The sequence below is a fragment of the Salvelinus fontinalis genome, chromosome 12 (genome assembly GCF_029448725.1).
Source record: "Salvelinus fontinalis isolate EN_2023a chromosome 12, ASM2944872v1, whole genome shotgun sequence".
In the NCBI taxonomy this organism is placed as follows: domain Eukaryota; kingdom Metazoa; phylum Chordata; class Actinopteri; order Salmoniformes; family Salmonidae; genus Salvelinus; species Salvelinus fontinalis.
Genome location: NC_074676.1, coordinates 68,850 through 95,000, shown reverse-complemented (window position 1 = coordinate 95,000; position 26,151 = coordinate 68,850). Strand labels below are relative to the sequence as shown.

At 42.0% G+C, this 26,151-nt stretch overlaps 1 protein-coding gene across 4 annotated transcripts in view; it reads left to right on the top strand.

Moving 5' to 3' along the window:
- Positions 1-26,151, top strand: part of LOC129866586 (suppressor of tumorigenicity 7 protein homolog) — a 69,583-nt gene that overhangs the window by 9,296 nt on the left and 34,136 nt on the right. For 2 of the 4 annotated variants that reach the window (XM_055939333.1, XM_055939332.1), the window contains exon 1: positions 24,209-25,113. The exons of 1 other annotated variant lie outside the window; for it this stretch is intronic. In XM_055939333.1, coding sequence (XP_055795308.1) covers positions 24,774-25,113 — 340 coding nt within the window. In that variant the 5' untranslated portion in view covers positions 24,209-24,773. Of the gene's footprint in view, positions 1-24,208; positions 25,114-26,151 lie in introns of those variants that run through there. One more of the 4 variants, XM_055939334.1, reaches the window with a different exon arrangement.

The following is a 26,151-nucleotide window of genomic DNA, read 5'->3' as shown; positions in this document are numbered from 1 at the left end:
GCTTAGAAGGCGTTTTAGCTCATCTGGTAGGCTCGCGTCACTGCTGGGTTTCCCTTTGTAATCTGTAATCCGTTTGCTAGCGCTGCCACATCCAATAATCGTGAGCACTGGCGTTGTTGAATTAAATCTTTAGTTCTGTATTGACGGTTTTCCTGGTCATGCTGGTGACTGATGTAGTAAACTCCTCAATATTATAGGATGAATCCCGGAACACATTCCAATCTGTGCTAGCGAAACAGTTCTGTAATTTAGCATCCACTTCCATATTGAGGGCATCTGTGGTACTTCCTGTTTGAGGTGTTGCTTGTAAGCAGGAATCAGGAGGATAGTGTTATGGTCAGATTTGCAAAAGTGAGGGCAAGGGATATGCTTGTATGCATTTCTGTGTGTGGAATAAAGGTCATCGAGCTTTGTCACCTCTAGTTGTACAGTTAACATGCTGGTAAAAATTAGGTAAAATGGATTTCAGCATTAAAATCACTGGTCATGAGATGCGTCACCTCAATGCGCTTTTTCTTATTAGTTTATGGCCCTATATTGCTTGTTTAGTGCTTGTGGTAGTATATAGACAGTTATGAAAAATAGATCTTGGTAAATAGAATTGTCCGTAGGTTTTCTGAGGTGTTCTAACTCAGACGAGCCAAATCTTGAGACTTCCTTTAACATTAGAGATTGCATCAGCTGTTATTAACAAAGAGACACACTCCTCCCCTTTTTGTCTTACCAGAGGCTGCCGTTCGATCTAGACGATGCATGGATAAACAAGCTAGATGTATAATTGTCCTTGTTCAGCCACGACACTGATAAATCTAGAATATTGCAGTTCTTCAGGTCCCGTTGATAGGATAGTCGGAGCTCGTCCAGTTTGTTCTCTCTCTAGTGATTGTACATTCACCAATAGAACGGAGGGTAGAGGTGGTTTATTTGTTTGCCAACGTAGTCGTCTCGGTTATCTCTTGCGCCATCACTTCCTCTTTCGAATCGCAGGGATTAGGGTCTTGTCCAGAGCTGCCGACTTGTTGAAGTAGAAATTATCATACAAATCAAGTTTGGTAATCGATATTCTGATGTCCAGATGCTGTTTTTATGGCTACGACGGGTACAGAAAAAGTTAAGCTCGCCGTAGTTTAACACACAAAATAGCAGAATTGGTCAGGAGCCCGTAAAGTGGCTGCTATCCACTGCACCGCATCTAAAAAAAACAACCATGGTTTGCCAGTTATGTGATAGCTAACTGACTAGCTAACTGTGCGTTAGCTAGTCAGCCAGTTTGAGGGATGATTCCGTATTTTTTTTTTATTAACAAATATTCTATCATATAATAGCAACCAAAATATAAGACATTTTATGTTCTGTTTACATATATTTTAGAGACTATTTATATTGAACATTTGTATAAATCCATCAACTGTATAAACTATAATTATGTGACAATATTTTAGGTTGACTAATTCAATTACACAATTTCGGATACATCACATGCCTTACTTTTATTTTCCTGCATAATTAAAAGCAGGAAATTAATCACCTATGCCTCTACTTCCAATTAGATATGTTTTGGATTTCTCCCTGACCAAGATAGCTGCCATTTTCACCGCATTCTGGAACTTTAAAGGATTTGTGACTCTAGTAATTTAATAGGATCTCTATGATATGTTCTAGAGGTCGACCGATTATGATTTTTCAACGCCGATACCGATTTATTGGAGGACCAAAAAAGCCGATTACCGATTAACCGGACGATTTTTATTTTATTTATAATTGTATTTATTTATTTGTAATAATGACAATTACAACAATACTGAATGAACACTTATTTTAACTTAATACATCAATAAAATCAATTTAGCCTCTAATAAATAATGAAACATGTTCAATTTGGTTTAAATAATGCAAAAATAAAGTGTTGGCGAAGAAAGTAAAAGTGCAATATGTGCCATGTAAGAAAGCTAACGTTTAAGTTCCTTGCTCAGAACATGAGAACATATGAAGCTTGTGGTTCCTTTTAACATGAGTCTTCAATATTCCCAGGTAAGACGTTTTAGGTTGTAGTTATTATAGGAATTATAGGACTATTTCTCTCTATACGATTTGTATTTCATATACCTTTGACTATTGGATGATCTTATAGGCACTTTAGTATTGCCAGTGTAACAGTATAGCTTCCGTCCCTCTCCTCGCTCCTACCTGGGCTCGAACCAGGAACACATCGACAACAGCCACCCTCGAAGCAGCGTTACCCATGCAGAGCAAGGGGAACAACTACTCCAAGTCTCAGAGCGAGTGATGTTTGAAACGCTATTAGCGCGCACCCTGCTAACTAGCTAGCCATTTCACATCGGTTACACCAGCCTAATCTCGGGAGTTGATAGGCTTGAAGTCATAAACAGCGCAATGCTTGAAGCTTTAAGGCAACAGGAATCCTCAAATCAATCAAGAGTAGGTTTAAAGAGTTATAATCTCAGCAAAAATTTAGACACATTTACACAGGTGCTGGGAAAACGCACGAAATTGCTGTTTGAATGAATGCTTACGAGCCCGCTGGTGCCTACCATCGCTCAGTCAGACTGCTCTATCAAATCATAGACTTTATTATAACATAATAACACACAGAAATACGAGCCTTAGGTCATTAATATGGTTGAATCTGGAAACTATCATCTCAAACAAAACATTTCTTTCAGTGAAATATGGAACCGTTCCGTATTTAATCTAAAGGGTGGCATCCATAAGTCTAAATATTCCTGTTACATTGCACAACCTTCAATGTTATGTCATAATTACGTAAAATTTTGGCAAATTAGTTCGCAATGAGCCAGGCGGCCCAAACTGTTGCATATACCCTGACTCTGCGTGCATTGAACGCAAGAGAAGTGACACAATTTCACCTGGTTAATATTGCCTGCTAACCTGGATTTCTTTAAGCATAATATGCAGGTTTAAAAATATATACTTCTGTGTATTGATTTTAAGAAAGGCATTGATGTTTATGGTTAGGTACAGTCGTGCAATGATTGTGCTTTTTTTCGCAAATGCGTTTTTGTTAAATCATCCTCCGTTTGGCGAAGTTGGCTGTGTTTGTTAGGTAGAAATAGTCTTCACACAGTACGCAAAGAGCCAGGCGGCCCAAACTGCTGCATATACCCCGACTCTGTTGCAAGAGAAGTGACACAAAGAAATTCATGTTAGCAGGCAATATTAACTAAATATGCAGGTTTAAAAATATATACATGTGTATTGATTTTAAGAAAGGCATTGATGTTTATGGTTAGGTACACGTTGGAGCAACGACATTCCTTTTTCGCGATTGCGCAACACAGGACACACTAGATAAACTTGTAATATCATCAACCATGTGTAGTTTGTTTTTTATAAGATAAGTTTAATGCTAGCTAGCAACTTACCTTGGCTTCTTACTGCATTCACGTAACAGGCAGGCTCCTCGTGGAGTGCAATGAGAGGCAGAGCGTTGGTTAGAGCGTTGGACTAGTTAACCGTAAGGTTGCAAGATTGAATCCCTGAGCTGACATGGTAAACATCTGTGGTTCTGCCCCTGAACAAGGCAGTTAACCCACCGTTCCTAGGCCGTCATTGAAAATAAGAATGTGTTCTTAACTGACTTGCCTAGTTAAATAAAGGTGTAAAAAAAAAAAGTATATACTGTATATTTCCGATTTCTTATGAAAACGTGAAACCGGCCCTAATTAATCGGCCATTCCAATTATGCTCTAGTATGCTCCTCCATATCATTTATGGCACGGGTAGGCAACTGGATTCAGCCGTGGGTATGCTCCTCCATATCATCTACTGCAGGGGTAGGCAACTAGATAACATTATTAAAATAAAGATTTGCCTTAACTTTGGGGGGCCAAGAAAAACACTTGCAGGCCTGTTTTGGGCCGCCTGTTGCCAACCCCTGATCTATGGTATTACTATAACATTACAGTTTTCTATTTCTGAGTTCCCCTTTCCTCCCCCTCATGCAAAAACAGCTCTGGGTATTTCCCTGGAAGCTAGATGTCAATGGTGTGCAGCAGTGGACCATAGCAGAAAATTTGCCCAATAAAGTAGAAATGAAGGAGTTCAGTTCTAGCCATTAAAGTGGATGAGAAAATATACTTGACTCGAGTATGCATGATGTCCTGTGTCTGACTGGCTGTGAAGAAAGTAATAGAAGTGCCACAGTCCTATTTAAAGATAGATTCCCTTTTTTACCAGTTCCTCCTCCCTCCCTTACTGTGACTCATGGGTGAGAAAGAAAGAACCTCTTTGTGGAGAGGACCCATGAGCACCAACGTGTAAAGGTCATATCAACATGTCAAAGAGTCAATATTTTGGGGAAATTATAGTATTCGGAAAGGATTCAGACCCCTTGACCTTTTCCAAATTTTTGTTACAGCCTTATTCTAAAATGGATTAAATAAATAAAAACAATCATCAATCTACACACAATACCCCATAATGGCAAAGCAAAACAGATTTTTTTACATTTTTGCAAATGTATTAAATAAATTAAAACAGTATTCAGACCCTTTGCTAAGAGACTCAATTGAGCTCAGGTGCATCCTGTTTCAATTGATCTTGATTGGAAAGACATATACATGGCTATATAAGTTCCAGGCACAGATCAGGGGAAGGGTACCAAAAAATGTCTGCAGTATTGAAGGTCCCCAAGAACACATTTGCCTCCATCATTCTTATATGGAAGAAATTTGGACCCACCACGACTCTTCCTAAAGCTGGCTGCCTGGCCAAACTGAGCAATTGGAGGAGAAGGGCCTTGGTCAGAGAGGTGACCAAGAACCCGATGATCACTCTGACAGAGCTCTAGAGTTCCCAGACATTGTGGCCAGACATTAATCAATCAATCAATCAATCAAATGTATTTATGAAGCCCTTTTTACATCAGCAGATGTCACTAAGTGCTATACAGAAACCCAGCCGAAAACCCCAAACAGCAAGCAATGCAGGTGTAGAAGCACGGTGGCTAGGAAAAACTCCCTGGAAAGACGGCCTAAAGAGGGACCAGGCTCTGAGGTGTGGCCAGTCCTCTTCTGGCTGTGCCAGGTTGAGATTATAAGAGTACATGGCCATTAAGGCGAGATTGAACATCTTGAAGAACAAACGTTCATAGATGACCAGCAGGGTCAAATAATAATCACAGTGGTTGTAGATGATGCAACAGGTCAGTACCTCAGGAGTAAATGTTAGTTGACTTTTCATAGCTGATCATTCAGACGTCGACACAGCAGGTGCGGTAGAGAGAGCGAGTCAAACAGCAGGTCCGGGACAAGGTAGCACGTCCGGGAACAAGGTCAGGGTTACCTAGCCGCAGGCAGAACAGTTGAAACTGGAGCAGCAGCACGACCAGATGGACTGGGGACAGCCAGAAGTCATCAGGCCAGGTAGTCCTGAGGCATGATCCTAGGGCTCCGGTCCTCCGGTAGGGGAGAGAGAGAGAGGTAGAATCAGTGAGCATACTTAAATTGACACAGGACACCAGATAAGATCTGAGAATTACACCAGATATGACAGACTGGCCCTAGCCCCCCGGCACATAGGCTGAGACAGGGGTGGGGTCTGGGGGCACTGTGGCACCGTCCGACGATACCTACGTACAGGGCCAACCAGACAGGATATAACCCCACCCACTTTGCCAAAGCACAGCCCTTACACACTAGAGGGATATCAACAGACCACCAACCTACTACCGTGAGACAAGGCTGAGTATAGCCCATAAAGATCTCCTCCGGACAGGAAGATGACGTCTGACTCAACCCACTCAAATGATGCAACCCTCCTAGGAACCGCATGGAAGAGCACTAGAATGCCATTGACTTAGCCCCCGTAATAGTGTTAGAGGTGGAGAGAGGGGAGCTGGCCAGGCAGAGACAGCAAGGGCAGTTTGTCGCTCCAGTTCGTTGCCGTTCACCTTCACACCCCTGGGCCAGACTACACTCAGTCATAGGACCTACTCAAGAGATGAGTCTTCAGTAAAGACTTAAAGGTCTGCGTCTCTCACATGGCTACGCAGATCATTCCATAAAAATTGAGTTCTATAGGAGAAAGCCCTGCCTCTAGCTGTTCTAGGGACAATAAGGGGGCCTGCGTCTTATGACCGTAGCGTACGTGTAGGTATGTATGGCAGGACCAAATCAGAGAGATGGGTAGGAGCAAGCCCATGTAATTCTTTGTAGGTTAGCAGTAAAACCTTGAAATCGGCCCTAGCCTTAACAGGAAGCCAATGTAGAGAGGCTAGCACTGGAGTAATGTGATAGAAATGTTTTGGTTTTAATCAGGATTCTGGCAGCCGTGTTTAGCACTAACTGAAGTTTATTTAGGGAAAAGCTCATCCGGGTAGCCGGGGAGTAGGGTATTGCAGTAGTCTACTCTAGAAGTGTCAAAAGCATGGATGAGCTTTTCTGTGTTTTTGGACAAAACTTTTCAGATTTCAGATTACAAAGATGGAAAAAAAACCTGCCCTTGAAATATTCTTGACATGTTCGTCAAAAGAGAGATCAGGGTCCAGAGTAATGCCGAGGTCCTTCAGTTTTATTTGAGACGACTGTACAACCATCAAGATTAATTGTTAGATCCAACAGCAGATCTTTGTTTCTTGGGATCTAGAACTAGCGTCTCTGTTTTGTCCGAGTTTAAAAGAAGAACATTTTCCGCCATCGACTTCCTTATTTCTGAAACACAGGCTTCCAGGGTAGGCAATTTTGGGGCTTCACAATGTTTCATGGAAATGTGTCTTCCGCATAGCAGTGAAAGTTTACACTGTGTTTCCAAATGAAATCACCAAGATGTAGAATATATCATGAAAACAATAGTGGTCCTAAAACGGAACCTTGAGGAATACAAACTTACAATTTATTTGTCAGAGGACAAACCTTCCACAGAGACAAACAGACTTCTTGCTGACAGATAAGATCTAAACCAGGCAAGAACTTGTCTGTGTAGACCAAGTAGGGTTTCTAATCTCTCCAAAATAATGTGGTGATTGATGGTGTCAAAAGCAGCACTAAGGTCTAGGAGCACTAGGACAGATGCAGAGCCATGGTCTGATGACATGAAAAGGTAATTTATCACCTTCACGAGTGCAGTCTCAGTACTATGATGGGGTCTAAAACCAGACTGAAGCATTTTGTATACATTGTTTGTCTTCAGGAAGTCAGTGAGTTGCTGCGCAACAACTTTTTAAAATGTTTTCGAGAGGAATGGGAAATTCGATATAGGCCTTTATTACTCCCACTTTTAGCGAGTTTGGTACACATCCGGTGGATAGAGAGCCATTTATTATGTTCAACATAGGAGGGCCAAGCAGACAGAATCCACTCCTCAGTAAAAGCCACATGACCGCGGCACGGACTGGCAGACTAGTCAGGATCGAGGGAAAGATGAACGGAGCAAAGTACAGAGATCTTTTTTTTTTTTTTTTTTTTCCCGTTTTCTCCCCAATTTCGTGGTATCCAATTTGTCTCGTCGCTGCAACTCCCGTATAGACTCGGCAGGGGCGAAGTTCGGGAGTTCCGTGCTTCCTCCGAAACACAACCCAACCAAGCCGCACTGCTTCTTGACACAATGCCCACTTAACACGGAAGCCAGCCTCACCAATGTGTCGGAGGAAACATTGTGCACCTCGCGAGCGTGTACTGCGCCCGGACCGCTGCATGAGTCGCTAGTGCTCGATGGGACAAGGACATCCCTGCCGGCCGAATCCTCCCCTAACCTGGATGACGCTGGGCCAATTGTGCGCTGCCCCATGGGTCTCACGGTCGCGGCTTTCTGCGTCACTCGGGAGCCTAGACTCGAACCCAGAATCTCTAGTGGCACAGCTCCTCAGACCACTGCGCCACTCGGGAGGCCCGTACAGAGAGCTCCTTAATGAAAACTTGCTGGAGATCGCTCAGGACCTGACTTTTCAATGTCTAACAGGACAGCGACCCTAAGCACACAGCCAAGACAATGCAGGAGTGGCTTCGGGACAAGCCTCTGAATGTCCTTGAGTGGCCCAACCAGTGCCTGGACTTGAACCCGTTCGAACATCTCTGGAGAGACCTGAAAATATCTATGCAGCAACGCTCCCCATCCAACCTGACAGCTTGAATGGGAGAAACTCCCCAAATACAGGTGTGCCAAGCTTGTAGCGTCATACTCAAGAAGACTCAAGGCTGTAATCGCTGCCAAAGGTGCTTCAACAAAGTTCTGAGTAAAGGGTCTGAATACTTATGTAAATGTTATATTTCAGTTTCTTATTTTTAATGAATTAGCAAACATGTCTACAAACCAGTTTTTGCTTTGTCATTATGGGGTATTGTGTGTAGATTAATAATTTAAAAAAATTGTAACCCATTTTTAGAATAAGGCTGTAATGTAACAAAATGTGTAGAAGTCAAGGGGTCTGAATACTTTCCGAAGGCACTGTAAATCCACTTCACTTACTGTAGTTCATTAACCAAAATATATATATTTTTTAAACTCATGTCATAGCCGACACCCCATTATTTCTGCAGACATTTGAATCTTAATTCGAAACAGATATATAAAGAGTTTTTGGAAAACGTGGGAGACGGAGGGAGATTTTTACCAAAATTCAATTAGCAAACTTTGCATCGGCACAGTTCTTCCAGTAAATATGTTTTTGTGAAATGTTCTGTGGACATTTTTTCAATTAATCCTTGTGCATAGGGTTGTAAGGTTTGTCAAACTTTGAAATCAATGGTATTTGTTTGGTAACAGTGACAAATCTGTTTCTCAGCAAAATTCCTTTATCATGGAATTGCACAGAGGTGAGAGAACAGCCCTAAGGGTTGGTAATTGGGGAAACCCTGTCATGCATCTAGTCTGTGTCCCAAATGGCACCCTGCTTGGACCATTTTGTGCCAACATTGTAGAACTCTGCTTGCCATGCACCCTAACAACTGGTGTAGAGTCCATGCTCAAATCTGCTCATAGGCCTACCCATGTTTTTTTCGAGCATCTTATAGCCCAGAGCATTGGCTCTATGTAGGCCTACCCTAAGATTCCATGAGATCTCCTAGCCTGGCGACTTCAGTTGCAGTGTCAGCTTGGTGGAAATACCAATGTCCCTTGTGTTTGTGAGAGGGACCTGTGCTAAACTGACCCTCAGATGTCTATATACACACACACACACACACACACACACACACACACACACACACACACACACACACACACACACACACACACACACACACACAGCGTAGCTAGATCCAACTGGAATGGGGGCCTTAATTTAGAACTTGTGTGCAGTCAGTAACATGAGCACCGAAAGCAATGTTTGCCATTCCTTTGACAGGCCAGGCTGCCCTACCCTACGAATCGCTCTAGTTCGCTTCAACATTTCTGCTTTCAATAGCCACCAATCTGAAAATGTCAACCTTGGATTTTGTTTTGGGGACTCTTGGCCCCCTGTCTTGGGAGAAAGTCTAAGCCAGGGCAACACTACAGAACCTCACCAGGCAGCAGTCCCTCAATGCTCCTAACACTGAGCACTCCTCGAGTCACCAGAGCTGCCTGGAAAGGAGGGGTCTGGCCGAGTAAGCTAAGTGTCAAGAGCGGGTTAGAAATCAGCACAACTGCACTCTGTACAAGTGCTGCTAGCCAATATATGTCAGGGTCAGTGTTTTTTTCTTGATCCAAAAGGGGCTTAGGTGGTGGAGGGCTCAGCCGCACCCCCATCATGGCGGTGTAGAGAAACTTTTGCATGTTAAAGCCAATTTCCTGCAATTGTACATATTTTGCCATGAAGCTTGAGAAATTATTTTGTCATTTTAAAGCTAATTCCCTGCAATTCTATGCATTTTGCCATGGCTAAAACTGTTCTTTTGCTCAAACATAATAACAAAATCAATACTGATAATTTCATTGTTTTTGGAATTTTCTATTCTTTATTCTTTGACTGTTTAGCTTTTATGTTGGTCATTGTTAGTTCTTAAAGATTATATTATTGAAAAATATATATGCCCATTATCTTTTCTACATACTTAATCTGGTTTTAGTCGTTTAAGTTTACACTGAAAGCATTTTTCATATCTTTAATAATTTGTTTTTACACTGTTTGGCCCACCCAAGGATTTCAATGGCAGAAATATCCCTGAGGGTACTAGGGGTAGGCAATGAATCCCAGGGAAGTAAGACTAAGACAATTAGGTTAGTGTAGGACTATAACATGATCAAGTGTGTTAGATTAGAAGAAGCCTTTGGGAGGAATGACCACTCTGCTCATTCAATGAGCAATCTGATCCTAGCCTGCTAAACATCCCTGTCACTCCAGGTGCACTCATTAATAGGGTTTCCCACTTTCCATAGCAGGACAGTTTGGTTAATGGCCAGGCTGTAGATTTGAATAGTGTTTAGAATTTTTGCATTTGAAGTTTGAATTCATGCAAATGGTACAAAGGGAGTTATGAATGATGTCGGCGCATATGATACTACAACCGTACTGTAGCTGGAGTGAAAAACATTGGCTTTCAGGCCTGTAGACTCAGATTCACAGTTGGTGAATAAGGCCTAGCCTAGCTACCAAGCTTCTAGTGATTTTGTATGTAGTAAGTAGGCCTATCACCAATCTTCCATCTATATCAGCCTGCTCAGAGAAGCACAAGATTGAACTTCACTCAACTTTCTAGTTTTCCCCTTTTTTGTTACCACTATCAATGTTTCGCTCTATTGTGGGAATTGTGCTCAAATCAACTCAATATTAGCCTCTTTCAATGTAACATACCAAAACAAACTATGCAAAACTAACTGAGCAATATATTTTCTTGTAGGCAGAGTGCATTGGAGTAGGTTCTATTGCATTGACAGTCAAGACTCAGGCCCATACTCTACACAGACCGGTACGCCATAACCAATCAGAGCTACTAGGCCTATATGCAAATAGCCATTGCCATACAGTGCAGTCGGAAAGTATTCAGACCCCTTGACTTTTTCCACATTTGGTTACCTTACAGCCTTATTCTAAAATTCATTAAATCTTTTTTTAAATTCTGCACAAAATACCACATAATGACAAAGCAAACACAGGTTTTCAGACATTTTTGCAAATGTCTTGGCTGTGTGCTTAGGGTCATTGTCCTGTTGGAAGGTGAACCTTCGTCCCAGTCTGACGTCCTGATCGCTCTGGAGCAGGTTTTCATCAAGGATCTCTGTACTTTTCTCCGTTCATCTTTCCTTTGATCCTGACTAGTGTCCCAGTCCCTGCCACTGAAAAACAACCCAACAGCATGATGCTGCCACCACCATGCTTCAGTGTAGGGATGGTGCCAGGTTTCCTCCAGACGTGAAGCTTGGCATTCAGCCCAAATAGTTCAATATTGGTTTCATCAGACCAGAGAATCTTGTTTCTCCTGGTCTGAGAGTCTTTAAGGTGCCTTTTTTACAAGCTCCACGCGGGCTGTTGTGCGTTTTACTGAGGAGTGGCTTCCGTCTGGCCACTCTACCATAAAGCCCTGATTGGTGGAGTGCTGCAGATATGGTTGTCCTTCTGGAAGGTTCTCCCATCTCCACAGAGGAACTCTGGAGCTCCTTAAGAGTGACCGTTGGGCTCTTGGTCACCTCCCTGACCAAGGCCCTTCTCCACTGATTTCTCAGTTTGTCTGGGTGGCCAGCTCTAAGAAGAGTCTTGGTGGTTCCAAACTATATCCATTTGAAAATGATGCAGGCCACTGTGTTCTTGGGGACCTTCAGTGCTGCAGACCTTTTTTGGTACCCTTCCCCAGATCTGTGCCTCGACACAATCCTGTCTCAGAGCACTACGGACAATTCCTTCAACCTCAAGTCTCATAGCAAAGGATCTAAATACTTATGTAAATAAGGTATTTCAGTTTTTTATTTTTAATACATTTGCAAACATTTCTAAAAATATATTTTCACTTTGTCATTATGGGGTATTGTGTGTAGGTTGATGAAAATATTTAAAGTTTTTGACATTTATTTAATCCATTTTAGAATAAGGCTGTAACGTAACAAAATATGGAAAAAGTCTAGGGGTCTGAATACTTTCTGACTGCACTATATATGGACATGTGCCATTCACTTTGAACTAGACTGTGTTTACAGCATGAGCCGTCGCAAGTAGATGCGCTTGTTTTGCGAATTAATGCTAGTTAATGAGTTTATTAGCCCATTTATAGCTAATTTCTAGTCTACAATGGGGGTGGTTGCTTCCTACTAGAGCACAAAATGTGTGGATATTTAGCCATATTTGAAATAGCAAGTTAGGTGAAGAGCTTTTTTTATGTCTTAAAGGGGCGGTGTTGTATTTTGAGACTGGCTTGAATAAGCTAAGTAGCCAATAGGCAGAAGGTAGCATAATTTGTCTGGTTCTCTGTAATAATGGTATGGGGAATAATTATAAAATTAAGTCATTTCTTGCATCAAAAACATTTTCAGTCATTTCCTTGTCTGAAGGACAAATGGATAAACAGGTTAATGTCAAGCCCTGCATGTTGTTTTCAAGTCTCATGGAATGTAGGCCTGCATTTAACACCACACATTTGCTGCTACTGTAGGCTGAATGATAGAACTGCTATTTCCATGTTAAAATGTTATGGGATGTATTTTTCTCCCTTGTTTTTTATGGTAGGCCTCTGGCAGGCCTCCATTATGATGAAATAGCCACAATAACCTACTTGGCCACTGTTACTTGAAGCATGCACAGCCTCACTGTTCACAGTAATCTCTCGCTGGAATTTGCACAGGAATGTCGCAATGTTTATGTTGGGCCCAGCAGACCTGAAATTTGCCCAGTGCCCCAATAAAATGTATTTGAGGGAACATTGCCTATCACATGTCATCAATTGTAGGCTATTCTTTTTGCCCATCCATAGGTTTTGTTCAGGAGATATTTGGGCATTCATTCTCCTTGTATTAAGCCATTGAGTGTATTTGGCATTCCATATTCCATGCAGCCATGTCTATATAATTATATTCCTCATCTAGTTGGAGTGCTTGGCATTCCTCAGGGCTATATGCAATCTCCCTTGCACTCGCTGTCTCTGTAATGGAATTAGTGTTTGGTGCCAGGCGGAGTGTGTGTGCATCTACCTTACTAATGGTTCTGACAGACAGGTGAGATCGAGTCACTAAACATTTTGTACTAGAATTGAGTCACACACTTCATTGTAACCTTTTATTTAACTAGGCAAGTCAGTTAAGAAAAAATACTTATTTACAATGATGGCCTACCCCAGCCAAACCCTGCAACAAGTCAGATAAGACTCCCTTCAGAGGAAATTAAGTTGCCATTCTCTCTGTGGCCAGTAGGTGTCACTAGTGTCAGAGCCTAAGCAGTACTGACCCAGTTATCTGAATGCTCTTGCTGCATTTAAATGGTGACCCAATGTAGGTAATCAAAGCGTTGCTGAACTTCCTTTGTGGGTGCCTCATTCTTCTGCTCATGCCTGAATGGAAAATTAAATAAAGAAAGATGAATAAATGTCTGGTTATCAAAGGCTGCCATGGGCTGTTGTCTAGTCTAAGTACTGGATGGGAAACATCAATTTATGACACCCACACACACACACATTTAAGTGCTTACGAATAAATACAGAAACTCACCTACGCGTATCTACACAACACATTGTTCCTTACTGTAGAGGCTATCTAGGCTTGGCAGGTAGCCTAGTGGTTAGAGCGCTGGGCCAGTAACCGAAAGGTTGCTAGATCGAATCCCCGAGCTGACAAGGTAAAAATCTGTTGTTCTGCCCCTGAACAAGGCAGTTAACCCACTGTTCCTAGGCTGTCATTGTAAATAAGAATTTGTTCGTAACTGACTTGCCTAGTTAAATAAAGGTTCTTGAGGAGGACCACTAATGAACATAAAAATACATGGACATTGAAACACAACTGAAGTAATTTTTGGGTTAAAAGTTCAGATTTGACCACTGGGCCCATTGGTTAAGAATTTAAGAAATTACCACCGGTACACTACAGTGTCAGTTTGTACGCTCTAGGTAGAAAGGACAGTTTGTTATTTATGTGTGACTGATTGGCTGTGTGTATTGTCTCCAATTTCACAGGTTATGGTGGTTTGGTTTTGTGATCAGAGCCTGGAAAAGTGGGTGGGTTCCTTCTAGAGGTCAACCGATTAATCGGAATGGCCGATTTTTTTAATTAGGGCCGATTTCAAGTTTTCATAACAATCGGAAATCGGTAATTTTGGACGCCGATTTTTGCCGGTTTAAAAAAAAATGATGGCCTAGGAACGGTGGGTTTAACTGCCTTGTTCAGGGGCAGAACCACAGATGTTTACCTTGTCAGCAAGGTAGTCCAACGCTCTAACCACCTGCCTCACGAGGAGCCCGCCTGTTACGCGAATGCAGTAAGAAGCCAAGGTAAGTTGCTAGATAGCATTAAACTTATCTTATAAAAAACAATCAATCAATCATAAATCACTAGTTAAAACTACACATGGTTGATGATATTACTAGTTTATCTAGCGTGTCCTGCGTTGCATATAATCGATGCAGTGCGCATTCGCGAAAAAGGACTGTCGTTGCTCCAACGTGTACCTAACCATAAACATCAATGCCTTTCTTTAAAATCAATACACCGAAGTATATATTTTTAAACCTGCATATTTAGCTAAAAGAAATCCAGGTTAGCAGGCAATATTAACCAGGTGAAATTGTGTCACTTCTCTTGCGTTCATTGCACGCAGAGTTAGGGTATATGCAACAGTTTGGGCCGCCTGGCTCATTGCGAACTAATTTGCCAGAATTTTACGTAATTATGACATAACATTGAAGGTTGTGCAATGTAACAGGAATATTTAGACTTATGGATGCCACCCTTTAGATTAAATACGTAACGGTTCCGTATTTCACTGAAAGAATAAACGTTTTATTTTCGAGATGATATTTTCTGGATTTGACCATATTAATGACCTAAGGCTCGTATTTCTGTGTGATATTATGTTATAATTAAGTCTATGATTTGATAGAGCAGTCTGACTGAGCGATGGTAGGCACCAGCAGGCTCGTAAGCATTCATTCAAACAGCACTTTCGTGCGTTTGGCCAGCAGCTATTGCGCTGTTTATGACTTCAAGCCTATCAACTTCCGAGATTAGGCTGGTGTAACCGATGTGAAATGGCTAGCTAGTTAGCGGGGTAAGCGCTAGTAGCGTTTCAAACGTCACTCTGAGACTTAGAGTAGTTGTTCCCCTTGCTCTGCATGGGTAACGCTGCTTCGAGGGTGGCTGTTGTCGATGTGTTCCTGGTTCGAGCCCAGGTAGCAGCGAGGAGAGGGATGGAAGCTATACTGTTACACTGGCAATACTAAAGTGCCTATAAGAACATCCAATAGTCAAAGGTATATGAAATACAAATCGTATAGAGAGAAATAGTCCTATAATTCCTATAATAACTACAACCTAAAACTTCTTACCTGGGAATATTGAAGACTCATGTTAAAAGGAACCACCAGCTTTCATATGTTCTCATGTTCTGAGCAAGGAATTTAAATGTTAGCTTTTTTACATGGCACATATTGCACTTTTACACTTTGTTTTTGCATTATTTAAACCAAATTGAATATGTTTTATTATTTATTTGAGGCTAAACTGATTTTATTGATGTATTATATTAAGTTAAAATAAAAGTGTTCATTGTTCATTCAGTATTGTTGTTATTGTCATTATTACAAATATATATATATATCGGCCGATTTTAATCGGTATCGACTTTTTTGGTCCTCCAATAATCGGTATTCTAACACGAAGGTGTGGTTCAACTTCCGCGGCCCAGCCAAAGCCCGGACTTGAACCTGACTGAACAGCTCTGGAGAGACCTGGAAATAGCAGCATTGTTCTGATCATGAATATGATTGGTCGCTAGAGAGATTCAGGCGGACAGGGATGGCTACGATGGCTACACGCTAATATGACCCCTCTGTGTAAATGTTGGTTGTTTTGTCATTTGTTTTGCTCTAGGATGCCCACAGGCCTCGCAAGACTCGTCTGAAGTTGCCCCAGTACCTGTTGAAAACATTTATGGAAGTATATATGGAGACATTTTTGTCACTAAACAAAGGGATTAAATGCATGTCAAAATAAATAAGAAATATCTGGAAATATTAGTTCTGTCAGATATAGGGCAGACACTTAAGTGAGAATGTCCTCGAAGCCGGTGTTTGGAGGATATATTGGCATAGGTGTTGTTAATATACCCATTTCAATATTTCCTCCAAACACCGTCTTTGAAGGCATTGTCACTTTTATATACAACGGTTTACAAATATATTCAAATAATGATTTGACATATTTTCATTAAAAACGTTATTTTGATGAATTTGTTCATACTATTTCATCCTTTCACAAGATATAGTCCCAATACAAATCTAGGGTTGCTACCCAAGCCGGCTGGTCGTTCGTTCTATCGGTTCGGTTGCTAGAGACGCAAACCAGTCTTTCATTCTAAATGTTCCATTGCCATACTGGCTGGCAACGTTCTTATCCCTTGCTTGCTAGCTATTCAACTACGGCTAACTTAGTCACATCAAAAAGTGCAGCCAGAATAACAGCAAAGTAGCCATATTTGCATTTGTTTAGGCTGTTTTCTAGTGACATTTATTTGGTTACATACATAACAATGAGCTAATGAGGTGCAATTTCGCCTGGCATAGAAAATGTGCTCTATCGTCAGGACACTGTTGTTCAGAGGAACTAGCCAACAACACAGCTAACACAATAACTTCAAACTGAAGATGGAAAGACTGCAAACTAGCTGCACTTAATTTCGTTTGACCTTTTTTCAATTTACATTTCTTCGTCCAGAAAAACAATGCTAGCTGATTCATGATTTCGATTGGCTGAGAAACGCTACCTGCCTGTCTCATCCCGACTCCTGACACGTTCATTACTATGGGACAGCTGGAGATCGAATTTGAATATTGAAACAATGTTGCAAATGTCGGAGAGACAGACCGCAAGGTTGATACAAATCTCCGCTGTTGAAAAATGTAATGTTAGTCTAAAAGAAATGTGAGATAATGTCTACATGCTTTTTATAGTGGAGATCAAGTTTATAAAGTACCTGGCTGGGCAGATGAGACAGTGGATTGCGCAGTCAGATGGAACAGAGTTAAACAGGCATTTTAGTATCATAGATTTAGCCGGTGGTAACATGTAGAATAGACACCAGCTGGGATGCGGTTTTAACCAATCAGCATTCAGGATTAGACCCACCCGTTGTATACTTCCAAACTAAATTTCTTTAGATTTTTTTGGGGGGGGGGGCTAACTGTTGTTCCATTTAGAGAATCTGTTATTCTATGCGTTTGTATGGGCTAATAGTAGTAAGGCCAAATAAATATTTTTATCAACAACAAAAAATAGTTTTTTTATACTTCAATCAAATAGCAAAGTGGTCGTTGGTATGACCTTCTTATAACAATTCCATATAGCTTATTAGAAACCCCTCCCCCTGCTTAGACTGTTTAGTAATAAATACATGTCAAAATATATCTTTCCTATATCCCGGCTTAGATTGTTATGGGTTACCTAGGTCTTTCTTTGCAGCACTTGACCACATGACTACAATAATCAAGATAAGACAAAACTAGAGCCTTTGGGACTTGCTTTTGGGAGTGTGGTGTCAAAAAAGCTGAGCTTTTCTTTATTATGGACTGACCTCTACCCATCTTTACAACCGTTGAATCTATATGTTTTGACCATGACAGTTTACAATCTAAGGTAACGCCAAGTAATTGAGTCTCCTCAACTTGTTCAACAACCACACCATTCATTACCAGATTCAGCTGAGGGCTAGAGCTTAGGGAATGATTTGTACCAAATACAATGTTCCTAGTTTTAGAGATGTTCAGGACCCGTTTTTTTTTACTGGCCACCCATTCCAAAACAGACTGCAACTCTTTGTTAAGAGTTTCAGTGACTTCATTAGCTGTGGTTGCTGACACATGTATGGTTGAATCATCAGCATACATGGACACACAGGCTTTGTTTAATGCCAGTGGCAGGTTATTGGTAAAAATAGAAAAGAGTAGAGGGTCTAGAGCAGGGGTGTCAAAGTCAAATGGACGGAGGGCCAAATAAAAAATTTAGCTACAAGCCGAGGGCCGGACTGTTCGAATGTTCATTGAAAAATTTTTAAATGACGCATATAGTCTAGTGAACCTAATTGAACCTACTGAAAACCTAACAAATATATTCCAATATGATCAGATAAATAAAGCAATATTTTCTTATGGCTCTGTCAGTAATCTTTAATTTTCAACAGACACAAAAGACAAATTTCCTTTATATAAAAATCCCCATAACATGAACATTAAATGAAAGAAACCGGTATTCAAGGCACCATCAGTAGCCTATATTTTCTATTTTAGCAAAAGTGGGCTAAATTTACTTCAAAGAAAAAAACAATAATAGCAATTTTCTATCATCCACTCAACTGAAATATTTTTAAAATATAATTGGATTGAAATACAATAAAATAAAGTGCAAAAATCTATTAATCAAAAACAACACTTTGTTTAAGGAGAAGTAACATGCAGTGAAAACAAATATTAAACTTTAACTTTTAAACTTGAACTGAGTAAAAACTCTAAATATGTGATTGCACAGTAATGTTCACTTGTTTGAGGTTGAGGGTGATACTTGGTGGTGTCCCATCTTTTCCACAAGTTCATCAATGTTCGGGGTAAGGCTCTGAGCTGAGGAAATCCTCAGAATTGAGTGGAGGTGTTCAGCAGTAAGTCGACTTCTGTGTGATGTTTTGTTCAGGTTCATCAAAGAAAACAGTTGTTCACACAGGTATGTGCTGCCAAACATAGACAACGTTTGAGCAGCCTGGATGCGCAGCTGGGGCATTGTGTCGGGGAGGAAACGGGCGAACTCCGCAGCACCCACTGCCGCATATTTTGCCCTCAGTGCATCATTGCATTGGAGGTCAATCAACTCCATTTGGAGGTTTGGTGGTGAGCTTTCCACGTCAACAGCAAATGGGTTACCGAGCAGTTCCAACCTGCTTTTTTGTGCTTCAAAGTCAGCAAATCGGCGTCGAAAGTCAGCGGCAAGCATACCTATTTTATCAGCCAACTGTGCGCTCGGGAACGCACTGGTAGAGAGCTTCTCTTTCATGGTCTGGCAGCTGGGAAAGTGGCTCAAATTTTCTTTCCGCATCTGCGTCTCCCACAGAGTCAGTTTGGTTTTAAATGCCTTCACTGTACTGTACATATCAGAGATGACATGATCCCGACCCTGCAGCTGCAAGTTCATTGCATTCAGATGACTCGTAATGTCACACAGAAAAGCCATTTCACACAGAAACATTTCGTCTCGGAGTTGTGTTGTGTCTTTCCCTTTGCTGTCCAAGAACAGACAAATCTCCTCACGAAGCTCGAAACATCTTTGAAGCACCTTTCCCTGGCTTAGCCATCGCACCTCTGTGTGATAAGGCAAATCACCATGCTCCGTTTCTAACTCCGTCAGAAATGCCTTGAACTGGCGGTGATTCAAACCTTTGGCTCTGATAAAGTTAACTGTGCGCGTGATGATGCTCATTACATGCTCCATTTTCAAGGCTTTACCGCACAACGCTTCCTGGTGTATGATACAATGATAAGCTGTCAGCTCACCTGTCGCGTTTTCCTCTTGCATCTTTTCCCGTATCTTCGCCACCAGTCCGCTCCTGTGTCCACACATCGCAGGTGCTCCGTCGGTTGTCAAACCCACGAGTTTTTCCCAAGGCAGCTCCATCTCATTTACACATCTTGACACCTCTTCATACAAATCATGCCCCGTAGTTGTGCCATGCATAGGACGTAAAGCCAAAAACTCCTCTGTCACGCTTAGGCTGGAGTCCACTCCGCGGATGAAAATTGACAACTGGGCAATGTCAGAAATGTCGGTGCTCTCATCCACAGCCAAGGAATATGCAATGAAATCTTTTCCCTTTTTCACAAGCTGCTCTTTTAGATTGATGGACAACTGGTCTACTCTCTCGGCAATGGTGTTTCTGCTCAGACTCACATTTAAAAAGAGTTGCCTTTTTTCTGGGCAAACTTCGTCACAAACTTTAATCATGCAGTTTTTGATGAAATCCCCCTCCGTAAATGGCCGGGCTGATTTAGCGATCTCTTCTGCCAAAATAAAACTGGCCTTGACAGCAGCCTGGCCTTGTGATTTGGCTTTTTTGAACAGAGCCTGTCGAGATTTGAGGCCTCGTTTTAATTCCTCTGCCTTTTGTAGCCTTTGTTCCATGTCCATATTCTTGTTTTTGTCCGCGTGTTTCGTTTCATAATGTCGTCTCAGATTATACTCTTTCAGTACCGCCACACTTTCTCCACACAGAAGACACACAGGTTTTCCAGCTACCTCCGTGAACATATACTCCGACTCCCACCTTGTTTGAAACCCCCGGTTTTCAGTGTCCACCTTCCGTTTTGCCATTTTTTGATGGGTATCTGAAAGTTAATTTTACTGTGATGCTGACGACTGCTGTGCCAATAAATATTGAAATGAAGCAGCCTACTGCTCGGTGCGTCACCGTTGCATTGTGGGAAATGTAGTATTGGTGCGTGTAAAAGATCTGCGGGCTGCCGGCTTGCTGCGGTCTGCGGGCCGGTTCTAATAATAAATCAAGATCATCCCAGGGGCCGTAAAAAACCTTCTCGCGGGCCGGATGTGGCCCGCGGGCCTTGACTCTGACATATGTGGTCTAGAGAGTTGCCATGCGGTACAGCACACCCTACATGTTTAACATTAGAGGCTTCCATTAAAGGACATTTGGAGTTCAATTAGATAGCTCTGAATCCAAGATATGGCAGAGGTTGAAAATCCACAAAAAACAGATGTTTTCTCAATAACAGGTTATGGTCAATATCAAAGCCTGCACTGAAATCTAACAGTACAGCTCCCACAATCACCTTATTATCAATTTATTTCAACTAATCATCAGTCATTTGTGTCAGTGCAGTACATGTTGAGTGCCCTTCTCTATAAGCATGCTGAAAGTCTGTGAATTTGTTTAAAGAGAAATAGTGTTGTATTTGGGCAAACAGAACAGTTTGCTAAGAGCTGGCAACAAGCTGATAGGTCTGCTGTTAGAACCAGTAAAGGTCGCTTTGCCACTCTTGGGTAGCGGAATGACTTTGGCTTCCCTCCAGTCCTGAGGACAAAGACTTTCCTCTAGGCTCAGATTAAAGATATGACGGATAGGAGTGAGCTACCATCCTCAGTAACTTTCCGTCTAAGTTGTCCATGCCAGGAGTTTTGTCATTTATTGATCGATAACACTAGTTTTCCCACCTCTCCCACACTAACTTTACAAAATTCAAACTTACTTTTCTTTCATTCGTTTTTTAATGCATGAATACGATGGCTCACTGTTCATTGTTGGCATTTCCTGTCTGTTTGCCCACTTTGCCAATTAAGTAATCATTAAAATAATTAACGTCAAATGGTTTTGTGATAAATAAACCATCTGATTCAATGAACGATGGAGTTGAATTTGTCTTTCTGCCCATTTCATTTAAAGTACTCAAGTTTTTTTCCCCCATCATTCTTTATATCATTGATCTTGACTTCATAATATAGTTTTAATTTTGTTCAGTTTAGTCACATTTCTCAATTTAGTAAGTAAGTATTTTAGTAAGTATTTAGTAAGTAAGCCAGCCATCAATAACAGTAAGTCAGCCAGTCAGATGTGCAGCCAGACTTATTAGCCACTTATTGATGGCTGTCTTGCTGCGATTATAACTAGTCCCTCATCCCCCATCCACCTCACCTGGCCCTTGTAGTCGCCATGACAAAGGCCCTGCGTCCTGAAGGTCGTCAAGGCAACGAGAGGCCAGAGAGTGCAAATTGGCAAGGCTCAACTCAAATAGCTATCCTGTTCTGAATCTGAACCGATGATGATTGAGGACGTTATGGGCTCTCTCTGCTTTACTGAAGGCGGCAGCTATTCTCTCACAGCTCTTCCGCTCACCATAGAAAAGGACAAGGCCCCTTAGCACTTGTTTCCATTCTGTTGAATACTTTTGTGTAAAAAAAACGAATGATTTCATATTGAATCAGGTCCTGGACTTGTTCTAGGCCAGCAGTGCCCAAGGCCGTTTTTTTCTTCCTCTTGGTTCACCTTGTTGAATATTGACAGCGTTGTCTTTAAGCACAGGTCCTAAATAGGGCTGGGACGATACCAGTATCCCGATACCCCTTAGTATCGTGGCAAGGAAACAAAGCGAATTTAACTTTTTTAGAAAAACAACCCTATTGTTAGAAACAAACGTCATAGTGTTGTCATCATAGTCACATATATTTCTTTTCCAAGTTATAGCGCAATAGTTGACGTATAGCGGGTTTTTTAAAAGACCAAAGAGTTTAATCTGCTTCGTGTTTTCATTTTTGGCTTGGGAAAAATATTGCTATAGTAGTATCATCACAGCCTTAGTCTTAGCTCAGTTGAGTGTTTTAGAGGATGATAGTACGTCTGACGTTATAGATAGTAATGTGGGGTTCATGCCTTGCTTACCCTAGCCCTAATTATGAACCCACTCATAAATACTGATTCTAGATCAGATTATGGGAGCTCCAGTTAGATGAAATATTAGGGAAAGCTGACATTTGAGCAGATTAGGATGCCCATGATTACAGATAGGGATTGTTTTTATTAAAGCTAATCCTTGTACAGAACATCCCTCCTCCTCTCCCGTGTGCGGTGTTTCAGAGACCCTTGTGTAATTAACATGGCGACGTCTTTAGTAGAAGGGGAGGGATGGCGGGGTAGAAGGATGAGGGAGGGAGGGAGGGATGGGTGAAGGTGGGCCGGTCCTGTCTCCGCTTGAAGGACAAAGACATTGGGTTTTGGCGAGGGAAGAGAGGGAGCCACCATGTGTGAGGGACAAAGGAGAAGAGGCCTTAGTCAAGACTCCCTCTTTCTCCCTCCCTCTCTCTCCTTCGCCCTTTCTTTCTCAGTCATAGAACTAGGCTTAATCCTAATGCTGCTATCACACTCCAGTCCTTTATTCAAATGACAGTTTGGGCTGTCTGACATGACAGCAAGTCTTACATATAGGCCCAGTGCTAACACACACACACACACACACACACACACACACACACACACACACACACACACACACACACACACACACACACAAACAAAATATTAGCTCTTTTAATAGTGTACAGTTTTTAACACGCAATGGCATTTAGAATTGTTGCGCAATGAAAATGCATGATGACTAACGAAAATACACACAAGCCAATTTAATTCCACTAAATTTTCCACATTAACCTATAGACCGATAACCACGATGGTCAAATGAATTTACATCCACTGGTATTTCAATCAATGAATAAAAAGCATTATTTTGCAATGTGATTTCTTTTGTTTTTCACCCGGTCATTTTGGCAACTCTTTTATTCATCGGCTTTTAGTTGTTGTTTTTTAATCGCCCAAAGCCGGCAATTGCTGGCTAACGGAAACCCTGACACACGCACTCATCATGAACACCCTTGATTATTACATAAACACTCAGCATAGCCGCCCAGAATACACACATACTCGTGGTCTCCTAATCACATAATCACCTACGTATGCATTCTGATAATGATATTCTAGCTCTAATCTACGACTATGCATTCATGTGTACAACATGCAGATTCATGCAATAGGTTAGAGATAATACTGAGTTAATAATCACGTGCTCTTACCAGACTGTGGGTATCATGCTCGATCAGTGTCATCATTCAAATGAAAAGATGTTTCAGTTTGACGCGTGCCTGATTTTGTTTGCTTACCATTGCGTTTTGCTGAATGTTAATGTAATTACAACCCACACACACACACATATGTATATTATATATACCTAATATTTTTGGTAGCTTATATGGTTGAATGTGGTTAGATAATTCCCTGTACTGTAGGTAGGTGAATTCACCTGGTGTATGTGTTCATTAGTGTAGCCGCTGCACAGGCAGGTATGCACACAGCTGTCTCCAGAGTAATGGTTCTTATTCATTTCAATTTATGGACCTGCCCCTATTCCCCTTAGCCTACTTAGTCTACCGCTCCTCCGGTGGGGGATGTGTGTGTGTGTTTGACAGCAGTTTTTTTGGGGGGGACCATACTAGACAACCCCATATGATTGGTCTTTTCCCAGTACCACTTGCGTGCCCCCCTCCCTCCCTCCCCCTTCGCCCTCTCTCCAGCAGCAGTCAGTGGGCGCATTTCTCTGCCCAGGCATTGCTTACCCATGCTAGGTCTTATAACGCCTGGATAGGCATTTTTAAGTATCAGCTAACATCATATGTCATAGCAATCTCACCCGTGGCAGCGTTGGAAGAAAGCGGATGTTGCCGGTTTTCAGGAATACAGTATTTTTAACCTAACTTCCGATTCCTCTGCTCAGGCGTCTTTTTTCGCCTTCTACGTTAGGTTATAGCAATCTGGTACCTGACAACGCAGTTGATGACGTGGCACGCAACTATTGGTTGATGCATACAACGTCTGAGCAGGGGAACGCGACCAGTGTTTGTCAGGGTTCCTGACATCACTCACTGTTTGCATAGATATAGAATTACCCACCAGGCTGCCTACAGGATTGCAGTATTTGCTTTCAGCTTTTTTACCCGGGACAGCCCGCCTCTCGTTCTCGGGCTGCGTGGACATATACAACGAGAGATAGAGAAACGGAGGATAGTAGGAGACAACAAGAGGAGGAGAGGAAAGGAAGAGCTAGCTGCAGCAGGCAGGCAGCTCCTTCTCTGTCTGGATTTAAACACGCATGTTTTCTGTGGAGAAGGATTTCTATTGTTGGAGGGTTTTTTTCCCCTCTCTTGAGGCCCCTGTTCAGCGGCTGGACCGTGTGTCTTTTGGGAGCTGTGTGTGTGGAGGAAGGCCGTTTAACGGCTACAGGAGCGGAGCGCGAAGCTTGCGAGCGAGCAGAGCATCTGAAAGCCAGGGCAGGCCGGCTGGCTGCATTGTGTGCTTTGATGACCCCCGCTGTGTAGCTGCCTGCTCATCAACCCCCCTCCCTCTCTCTCTCTCTCTCCCTCCCTCTTCCCTCTCTCCCTCTATCTCCATCGCAGCGCCCGGCCCAGCCATGTTTGGCACAGAGTCCTCATGTAAGTACCGTATCGCCATCCTCCAGCCTCATCTATCTTTCTCTCTGTGTGTTGTGTGTTGTCTGGTGTTACGCTGTCTGTTCGCTTCATTCTGGGCTGCTCGCTTCATTCTCTTTCCATCCCTCTCTTTTTCCCCTTTCTCTGTCGTTCGTGTTGTTTTCCTTGTTTCCTGGTGACAGATTGCTCGGCAAGAAAGCTGGGATCTACCATTTTGCATAAAGGGTCTATGATAGCTGGTTGTGATGCAAAAATCCATCTCTCTCCCTCTCAATCCCTTCCAACACCTTCCTTCCCTCCCCTCCTTTTTCCCCCGTTTTTTTTAATCCACAATAGTCTTCCTGCACGCCTCCATGTTTATCCCAGATTTATCCGATTTTATTCTGTGATGCATTTTATTCTCTTCTCACCTCTCTAGATGTAATGGCTTGGCTAGCTATCCTGAAATAGACCCAATTACTGACTCTCTGTGTGCATGTTATGTGTGCGTGCATTCCACGTGACATGTTTTATAGATAGATAGATGAATGGATCGTGTTTTTCTACAGTGAGCTTTAAGAACCCTCCTGCCATTGCAGGTAGTTCTCTCAGTCTCTGTCTCCATCTCTCTCCTGCTCAGTCAGGTGACATTGAGCAGGGTGAATGTAGCATTTCCACACGCTAAGGAATAGAGCTGCTAGCATCGGGGGCTCTAAATGAACATATTTCATTTGTAGCTCTGGTGCTCCCAACTTTTAAAAGTTACGAGCACCAGAAAATATTTTGAGACATACCCTGTATTGGACCTTTATGTATTCGAGCTACGTCTGAAGCAGATGTTGTGCCCTAGAAACTATGTAACAATGTAAATACATTTGTTTATTATAAAAAGCCAAAATGTTGACACAAATACCAAGTCATTTGTGGAATATTATCCGTCTTTCTGTGGCCTCAAATGTTCAGATATAGTTTACTAGTAAAGTTACCAGGTGGCTAGCTAAGGAGGTAACATGACTGCACAAGGTGTAAACAAATGGCCCGCAAGCAGTTTTAGAACGGCCC